The following is a 10,292-nucleotide window of genomic DNA, read 5'->3' on the forward strand; positions in this document are numbered from 1 at the left end:
GAATCTCTTGAACCCAGGAGACAGAGGTTGCAGTGAGCTGAGATCGCGCCATTGCACTCTAGCCTGGGCAACAAGAGAGAAATTCCGTCTCAAAAAAAAAAAAAAAGAAAGAAAGAAAGTGTATTTCTTAAATGTAAACATATAGGAGTTTTCTATATGTTTACATTTAAATTTTTGTTTTTGGAAATGGGTTCTTGCTCTATAGCCCACGCTGCAGTCCAGTTTGTGGTGATAGCTCACTGCAGCCTCCACCTTCTAGGCTCAAAAGATCCTCCTGCCCCAGTCTCCTGAGTAGCTGGGACTACAGGTGTATGCCTTGATGAACTGTGATGAAACCATCACCCTAATAAAAATAGTAAAAATACCCATCCACCAAAAAGCTTCCTCATGTCCTTTTGTAATTTATTTTATTAATTTCAGTTATTCTATTTTTCAGGTCTAAAATTCTATTTGATTCCTTTTTTAAAACTGCTGTCTTTTATTATAACTATAATACAATAATAGAACTATTCCACATCTTGCTGAAATTTTTAATTTTGTCTTTTATCTCCTTAAACATAGTAAGCATATAATACCTGAGCCCTTGTGAGTCCGTTTGTTTGTGTTGCTTTGTATTTTTGTTTGCTTATCTTTGATTTTGTTTTTTCTAGTCACCGAGGAGCACTAATAACCTGGGATCGTTTTAATCCAAAATTAGCTCACGGGTTTTTCCTGGGCCACCCATGTCCTTCAGTTAGTGCAATCAAAGCTGGGGGCAGGGTGTGGATGGCGTGCTGGTTACTTCCCGTTCAACTTCACTCCTAGCGTGTAGTCCTGTGGTGTGCCTAACCAAAGCTTCCAGGATCTCCCAGGCTGGATCCAAGCTTTAATAAAAATTAAACTCCAATTTCTATTCCCCTAACTCTGAGAAACTATGAAAAATTTAGATAAACTTCCAGCCTCTTCAGGATCAGCAGATACCACCAGGGCAAAAGCTGCTTTGCATGCTGGACTCCTGTCCCTGGGCGGGATGGGCCATTCCTCACTGTCTTGTAGGCTCCTACAAGCAGATGTTCTCTTATTTTGGCCAGTTTTTCTGGGAGTCCTCAGGTGAGCTGGTCTGAATTACCTAGTCTGCCTTTACTGCAAGTGGAAGCATCTCTCGAGTCTCATTTTAACCTGCTCTCGTCAACCATATCTCCCTACGACTCTACAGTGACTATTCTTCCCCGCGTTGCTGACACACTCAGTCTTGGCAAATCTAACGGTCAGCTCTTTGTCTCCTTTCTTGACCAGTTGGCAGCATATGACAGAGTTCACTACTCAGTCCTTCTTGTAATGCTTTCTGCCCTGTACCTCCAGAGTCCCACATGCACCTGCTTTTACTGCTACCCTACCTGCGGCTCCTTTGGTGTCTTCTCTGTTGGCCCCTCCTTTTGTTCTGAGCCTCTACCTGTGGGTGTGGCCCTGGCCTTCGTTTTCGACCCTCTTCTCTATCTGCACTCACTGATAGCCATTTGGCTGTAATTTTGCCTGTGAGCTATGCTGATCGATGGTTTCCTAAAGTTCTGTGTGTGTATGTGTGTGCGCGCGCGTATGTGTGTTTGAAATAGGTTCTTGCTCTGTCATTCAGGCTGGAGTGCAGTGGTGTGATCTTGGCTCACTGCAACCTCCGCCTCTTGGGCTCCCAAGCAGCTGGGACTATAGGCACACAGGCTTCCTAATTTATATATCTACTCAGAATCTGCTCCGATTTCCAGACTTGTCAGCCTACAGACTGCCTGTTGGGTAGGCCTCTGAAGCTCAACATACCCAAAATGGAATCCACTCTTGACATATCTCCCCAGACCCCCATCTCAGTGAATGGTATGTACGCTGTTCATTCAGTTACCCCACTGGTTCTCTGCCAGCAGTGCTTTTGCCCCCACAAGACATTTAGCAATGTCTGGAGACACAGTGGTTGTCCTAAGTGGGGCTGCTACTGACATCTAGTGGGTAGATGCTCCTAAGCAGCCTATCATGCACATTTGCAGCACATACAACAAAGAAGTTCCCACAACAGAGACCCTCCACAACAGAGACCCACCCACAACAGAGAACATTCCACAACAGAGACCCTCCCACAGCAGACCTCACGGCAGACGCCTCTGGCAGGGGACCTCACGGCAGAGACGTTTCACCGGCAGGGAACGTTTCACGGCAGGACCCATCCCGCAGCAAGGACCTCACAGCAGGGCCTCCTGCGGCGGGAGACGTTTGACGGAACATTCCCACAACCAGGACCCTCCCACAGCAGGAGACCCTCCCACAGCAAAGAGAACATTTCCCACAGCTTAGAGAACATTCCACAACAGAGAACCTTCCACAACAGAGACCCTCCACAACAGAGACCCTCCACAACAGAGACCCACAACAGAGACCCTCCACAACAGAGACCACCACAACAGAGAACCACCCACAACAGAGACCCTCCACAACAGAGACCCATCCACAACAGAGACCCTCCACAACAGAGACCACCCACAACAGAGAACATTCCACAACAGAGACCCTCCACAACAGAGACCCTCCACAACAGAGACCCTCCACAACAGAGACCTCCACAACAGAGAACCTACAACAGAGACCACCCACAACAGAGACCACCCACAACAGAGGAACATTCCCACAACAGAGAACATTCCACAACAGAGACCCTCCTACAACAGAGAACCCTCCACAACAGAGACCTTCCACAACAGAGAACCACCACAACAGAGACCACCCACAACAGAGCCACCACAGAGAACCACCCACAACAGAGAACATTCCACAACAGAGACCCTCCCACAACAGACACCCTCCACAACAGACACCCATCCACAACAGAGAAGCACCACAACAGAGAACCACCACAACAGAGAACCACCCACAACAGAGACCCTCCCACAGCAGAGAGACCCATCCCACAACAGAGACCCTCCACAACAGAGAACCACCCACAACAGAGAACATTCCACAACAGAGACCCTCCACAGACCACTCCACAACCCAGAAGACCCTCCACAACAGAGACCCTCCACAACAGAGAACCACCACAACAGAGACCCATCCACAGCTGAGACCCTCCACAGCAAGAGACCCACAGCAGAGACCACCACTCCCTGACAGAGACCCATCCCACAACAGAACCCACTCCACAGCAGAGACCACCCACAGCAGAGAACATTCCTGACAGAGACCCTCCACAACAGAGACCCTCCACAACAGAGACCCTCCATGACAGAGAACCACCACAACAGAGAACCACCCACAGCAGAACCTCCACAACAGAGACCACCCACAACAGAGACCCTCCACAACAGAGACCCATCCACAACAGAGACCCTCCACAACAGAGACCCTCCACAACAGAGACCCTCCACAACAGAGAACCACCACAACAGAGAACCACCACAACAGAGAACCATCCACAACAGAGAACCTCTACAACAGAGAACCATCCGGCCTCAAACGTCAATAGCGCTGAAGTGGAGAAACTGAATTATACAAACCAAATCTAGATGTCATCTACAATTCCTGTTTTTCTCCCATTCCTAAGTCCTTAAAGCTCCATCTCAGGCAGGGCATGGTGGCTCACACCTGTAATCCCAGCACTTTGGGAGGCCAAGGCAGGTGGATCACTTGAGGTCAGGAGTTCAAGATCAGCCTGGCCAATATGGTGAAATGCTGTCTCTACCAAAAATACAAAAATTAGCCGGGCATGGTGGCACGTGCCTGTAGTCCCAGCTACTTGGGAGGTGGAGCATGAGAATTGCTTGAACCCAGGAGGTCGAGGTAATAGTAGGCCGAGAACGTTCCACTACACGTCAGCCTGGGCAACAAAGTGAGACTCCATCTCATATACAAAAAACAAAAAGCAAACAAAACAGCTCCATCTCTAAAAATAAATCCTGGTCTGAATACTTCTTCCCAAGTCCACCACTAATGTGTTAGTCACTTCTGGCCTAGATTCCTAAAAAGTCTCCTAAACAGTCTTCCGGCTTCTGCTCATGTCTCCCTTACCAAACATTCTTCACAGGCAGCCACAGAAATCCTTTTAAAACAAAACTTCTCACATCACTTATCTGCTTAAGACCTGCCACGGCTGGCCAGGAGCGGTGGCTCATGCCTGTAATCCCAGCACTTTGGGAGGCCAAGGAGAGTGGATCGCTTGAGCACAGGAGTTTAAAATCAGCCTGGTTAACATAGCAAGACCCTGTCTCTACAAAAGAAAGATTAATAAATTTTGCACACCTGTAGTCCTAGTTATTCATGAAGCTGAGGTGGGAGGATTGCTTGAGCCTGGGAAGCTGAGGCTGCAGTGAGCTGTTATCGCACCACTGCACTCCAGCCTGGGCAACAGAGAAAGACCCTGTCTCAAAAAAAAAAAAAAAAAAAGACCTCCCAGGGCTTCCTATGATTCTTTCTAACGCCTGTGTTCCCCCTCACCACCAGCCATGCTCTCCCTTGGCCAGTAGCTGCAGCCACACTGGCCTCTGTGCTATTCTTTGAACAGACCAGGCTTTTTCCTGCCTCAGAGCCTTTATATTTGTTATTTCTTCTGTCTAGAATATTCTTCCTCAAATATTCACATTGCAGGCCCTTCTGCCAGCATCAAGGCCTTCCCCAACTCCACACGGAAAGAGCCCTCTCCTCCCCGACCTCCCCCCTGGCTGTCCTTGCCCTGTTCTATTTTCTTCACAGCATTTATCATTATTCGTAACTTGGTTACCATTTCTAGTTACAAACTCCACAAGAAAGGAACTTCACCTGTTTTTTCCACTGCTCTTTATTTTATTTATTTACTTTTTGGGATGGAGTCTCGCTATGTCACCCAGGCTGGAGTGCAGTGGCATGATCTTGGCTCACTGCAGCCTCCACATCCCGGGTTCAAGTGATTCTCCTGCCTCAGCCTCCCAATTGGGATTACAGGCACACACCACGACACTGGCTAATTGTTGAATTTTTAGTAGAGATGGGATTTCACTATGTTGGCCAGGCTGGTCTCAAACTTCTGACCTCAGGTGATCCACCCACCTTGGCCTCTCAAAATGCTAGGAATACAGGCGTGAGTCATCACACTGGCTCATTGCTATTTAATACGTCCCAGCACTTACAGTGATGCCTGGCCCTTACAGATACTCAAATGTTTATTGAAGGAATGCACGAAAAAAAAAATCTGACTCCAAAGTCCATGCTCCACATGATGCAATGCTACTGCATTAGTACCTATGTCACTCATCAGATCTGATTACCGGAAGCTTACTAGGTGCAAGCATTCAGCTATGGACGCTCCAAGAGAAGATCGCTGCCAAAGGATCCATAAAATCTTTGAGTCATCACCAAGCCGGGCAAGTAATACAATGTCCCATCATCCAAGGTGCTTTGAAAGGGGCCAGGGGAGTCTTGGCGCATATAAGAAAGTGACAGAATCTTTCCTCCTTTTTATCCAGTTACGATTAGGGAATGAAAGAGGCATCATCTGATTAAAGCTCCAAATTTGCAGAAGAGAAAGTGTAATAATCCAACAGATTGTTACTTCATTTCTGTACATGGTCCCTGATATAAACAAGCAAAACAAAGGTCCTTATCATCTTTTAAGGCCTAGTTTTAAGATCTCCCTGGAAACATCAGCAAGAGCAGTGTCTTGACAGCATGACTTTCAAGCAGTTGTTGATGCCACAGAGGAAGGGCTGGCCTCTGTGGTAGGGTGAAGTGAGACCAACACCACCTCTAACCAACTATGCAACTTGCACAAATGGTTTACCCTCAGAACCTCAATGACACTAACTGCCAAATGAACACAATTCTTCCTACTGTCCTGGATTCCTGAGAGAACTTAATGAAGTGGCAATTTCTGGCCGATGCCTAACAGAACTATTGAACAAATGCTAATTCTACTCATCCTGTACTGTAAGTATGAGAAGTGGGACACTCTAAATACACATGTAGAAAATATGAATACTTTTATGAAACTCTGATTCAATTAAATAAATACCTTCAGCTTCTTTAGTTCAAATTGGTGATTCTGTAAAGAACGTTCATATTCATTACTGCTTTCTTTAAGGGCTGCATTTTCTTGCTCCAGTTGTCGCTGCCAATTTAGAAGAACATATATAAAAGAAAAGTCTTCACTACCATATTTCCCTGGGCACAGGGAGCATGGACCAGGAAGAAGGCATAGGGAGGAACAATACACATTTTAAAAGCCAATGGGAAGAAGCAGAGGGGACTGGTCAGAAAGTAGGAAGTCTCTGTGGGCCCAAGGAAAAAGAAAACCCATCTGTTTTGAGTTTTGTAAAAAGCAGCCTTTTTACATCCAGTCTCATGAGCAGGTGCCTCTGTAAAGATACGAACTGCTCTCGGCTGGGTGCAGTGGCTCATGCCTGTAATTCCAGCAGTTTGGGAGGCTGAGGTGGGCAGATCCCTTGGGCGTAGGCGTTCAAGACCAGCCTGGGCAACATAGTGAGACCTTGTCTCTCCAAAAAATAAAAAAATTAGCTGGCTGGGGTAGTGCACGCCTGTAGTCCCAGCTACTTGGGAGGCTGAGATGGCAAGCCACTCTGAGAGGTCAAGCCTGCAGTCAGCTGTGATCATGCCACTGTACTCCGGCCTGGGTGACAGAGTGAGACCCTGTCTCAAAGAAAAAAAACCTGCCCTTTAAAGTGGTTTCCTAGTGCAGAGGTGGTGCTGTGCTGTCAAGCACGTGGCTGACTTCACTGTGCAGGACCCTGGTGCTCCTGGGCCCACCCTCTCTCAGCTCTTCACTCACCATCCCTTGCTCTGCAGTGGTCTGGTCAGCTGCCCGCGCTCTCTCCAGGGCCACGATCTGGGCTTCTAGTGCCTGGGTGCGCTCCAAGAACTGCTGCTCCAGAGCAAGGGCCTGCTGCTGCACATGGCTGCTCTCCTGGTTGGCGGCAACCTTCGGGGAGACCAGAGGATGGTCAGTCAGGGTGACAATGGTTTCCAGTGGGGGATCGTAGTCTGGCCCTCGGTGAAAAGATGGGTATCCAACAGAAACAACTCTCTCCTCAGCCCCTCCCCACCTGGCGTTGCTGAGGTCCCCCCTGCAGGCTCTGCCTGTTGCTCCTGGACCCTGGCCTGTCTGGAAGATGGAGTCTTGATGTCATCACTCCATCCTCAAGGTGTGTAGGGACAGCTCTGGGCACCAGCCAGTCCTTAGACACAGGCCTCCTTCACACTACTCAGTGTTGCCTCAGTGGCTGCGGCTTTCCCTGGGGAGAAATTATACTAGGGGGGCAGTATAATACAGCAATGAAGAACAGGGCTTTGACACAAGAAAGATGTGGGTTCTGCCATTTACTGGCTGCAAGCCTGTGGGCTACTGAGCCAAGATTTCTGAGCTTGCCTCGCCTATGGGATGAGGATGACAGTGCATAATTCTCAGGTCTCCTGCAAGGACTAAATGAAAACACGTGCAAAGCATTGAGCACAGTGCCTGGGACATGGCAAATATGAAATACACGCTGGCTGGTTTGATTTTCCTATCTTCTAACTCCACACCACACCTGGCCTGTGATGACAGGCCAAGCCCTTGCCATCCTCTCCCCAGAGTCTGGCGGTGTTCTCCCCACTCCTGATTGCAAGCTGAGGCTTGACTCCTAGTGGAGCTGCCACCTCTGACAGCCCCAGGACCGGGCTGGACCGGAAGGTGGGATGTAAGGTGGAAAGGAGCCACTGGTCCACCTCCCAGGTAACTCAGGCCCACCGGTAGGTCCTGACTCCCTCCACCCTCTGCTGCTGGCCTGCTCACATCCAGCACAAGAACTGTATCTATGGGCAGGTCCAGGTACCATTGCCGAAGTTGGGAAGGAGTTTGGGGCATCTGCAAAGGCCTGGAGAGAAAGTATTAAGAGAGCCTGGAATGCAGCAGCTCCAATAAGCACTTACAAGCTCCTGTATCTGAGCTTCCTGGGCTGCCACGACACCCTGGCTCTGCTGGAGCTGCTCCTCAGAGGCCTGCAAGGTCTGCTCCAGTTCTCTTACCTGAGAGGGAAGCAGAAGCATTCTTTCTGTTCACAAGAAGCTGAAGAGTGGTAACAAATGGCTTTAAAATGCAAAGTGATATAAATAAAACAGGTACATTATAGAAAAATGTAACCTGAGAAAAAACTCGTAAGTCTACCATTATAAAACACTAGCATTCTAATGTATTTTCTTAAACTCTCTTTTAATGACTTTTGTTTATAACTTTATATAAAGTTTTAACCGGACAATGTAAAACTTTGTATCTTTTTCCTACTCTTAAATGTCCTTCTGTCTCCATGTAATCTTTAGACCTCATCTCCTCAAGAGTGTTCTATAATTTACTGACCCATTTGCCTACTGTGCTGGCTACTTAGGCTTTCTGTTTTTCCCATCTAACAGAATGCAGCAATCAACATCTTCACGCAGTATTTTTGTTTTTGTTTTTTTGAGACAGAGTCTCACTGTCACCCAGGCTGGAGTGCAGTGGCGTGATCGCGGCTCACTGCAAACTCTGCCTCCCGGGTTCACGCCATTCCCACGCCTCAGCCTCCCGAGTAGGTGGGACTACAAGCTCCTGCCACCACACCCGCCTAATTTTTTGTATTTTAGGGTTTCACCGTGCTAGCCAGGATGGTCTCAATCTCCTGACCTCATGATCTGCCTGCCTCGGCCTCCCAAAGGGCTGGGATTACAGGCGTGAGCCACCGTGCCCGGCCTGGCCTTTTATTTTTTTTGAGACAGAGTGTCACTCTGTCATCAGGCTGGAGTGCAGTGGCATGATCTCAGCTCACTGCAACCTCCGCCTGCTGGGCTCAAGTGATTCTCCTGCCTCAGCCTCCCGGGTAGCTGGAATTACAGGTGTGCACCACCACGCCCAGATAATTTTTTTTTTTTTTTGAGATGGAGTCTCACTCTGTTGCCCAGGTTGGTGTGCAGTGGCACAATCTCAGCTCACTGTTACCTCCACCTCCTGGGTTCAAGCAATTCTCCCGCCTCAGCCTCCCAAGTAGCTGGGACTACAGGCATGTGCCAACACGCCTGGCTGATTTTTTGTATTTTTTTAGTAGAGATGGGGTTTCACCATGTTAGTCAGGATGGTCTCGATCTCCTGAACTCGTGATCCACCTGCCTCGGCCTCCCAAAGTGCTGGGATTACAGGCATGAGCCACCGCACCTGGTTGCTAATTTTTGTATTTTTAATAGAGATGGGTTTCACCATGTTGGCCAGGACACACAGTATTTTTTTACCTGGTTTCAATCACTTCCTTAGGACAGATTCCCTGAAGTGGGATTACTGTTCACAATACAAATTCAGGATTTACTCGTTCCACGAATACAGAGCAAAGCTAACTCCATACCAGGAACTGCATCTGGGCGTGAGGCCAGTGCAGCGAGTGGGACAGATGTAGACTGGCCCTCAAGGACTCACTGTCTAGTACTGAGTTGCACTTGGCTCTCCAAGATGGCATTTTTACCAGATTCAAGTTGTATCTGTGAATTTCTCTTAGAAGGCCTTCTTACTTACTGAATAAGGTCTGGCCTTGGGGAGCTTTATTATTAAACATAAGTACAAGGAAGGCTGCATGCAGCGTGGTGAAGGAGAGGTAGACACACAAGGAGAGGATGTTTTTAAGGCCTAGTCTCCTTACATACATTCACATGTTAGATTTAACCAAAACAATCCCATGAGAAAGGATTAGTCCAAGGAGAAGAACAGGATTGTTACTAGCTCATGACCGCACATTTTATTGGTAGTAGCGCCAAGACTAAGACGTTGTTTTACACTCCTGAGATCAGAAAATATCTGAGTCTCAATTTAGCAGCCAAGTTCAAGACAGATTCAGATCTTCAAGAGATTAAACAAAAAGTTACTATATCATCCTGCAATTTTATTCCTAGGTATATACTGAAGAGAAATGAAAACATTAAGTCCACACAAAAACCTTGTACAGGAACGTTCATGGTAGCATTATTCACAATAGCCAAAAGATAGAAACAACTCAAATGTCCATCAAAAGCTGGGTGTGGGTTGGGTGTGGTGGCTCATGCCTGTAATCCCAGCACTTTGGAAGGCCGAGATGGGTGGATCACTTGAGGCCAGGAGTTCGAGACCAGCCTGGCCAACATGGCAAAACCCCATCTCTATTAATAATACAAGGTATGTTGGTTTATATGTGTAGTCCCAGCTACTTGGAAAGCTTAGGAACAAAAATTGCTTAAACCTGTGGGGTGGGGGTTGCGGTGAGCCAAGATCGTACCACTGCACTCTAGCCTGGGTGACAGAGTGAGATTCTGTCTCAAAA

At 47.8% G+C, this 10,292-nt stretch overlaps 1 protein-coding gene across 8 annotated transcripts in view; it reads right to left on the reverse strand.

Annotated features, from left to right (window-relative positions):
• GOLGA1 (golgin A1) overlaps window positions 1-10,292 on the reverse strand; it is a 65,633-nt gene that overhangs the window by 15,336 nt on the left and 40,005 nt on the right. For 7 of the 8 annotated variants that reach the window (XM_009199063.3, XM_003918813.4, XM_009199059.4 and 4 more), the window contains 3 exons: window positions 7,912-8,007; window positions 6,773-6,922; window positions 5,999-6,094 (listed from right to left, as the gene is read on the reverse strand). In XM_009199063.3, coding sequence (XP_009197327.1) covers window positions 5,999-6,094; window positions 6,773-6,922; window positions 7,912-8,007 — 342 coding nt within the window. The remainder of the gene's footprint in view (window positions 1-5,998; window positions 6,095-6,772; window positions 6,923-7,911; window positions 8,008-10,292) is intronic. The other variant, XM_009199062.3, reaches the window with a different exon arrangement.

Source organism: Papio anubis, chromosome 13 (assembly GCF_008728515.1).
Source record: "Papio anubis isolate 15944 chromosome 13, Panubis1.0, whole genome shotgun sequence".
NCBI classification, from domain to species: domain Eukaryota; kingdom Metazoa; phylum Chordata; class Mammalia; order Primates; family Cercopithecidae; genus Papio; species Papio anubis.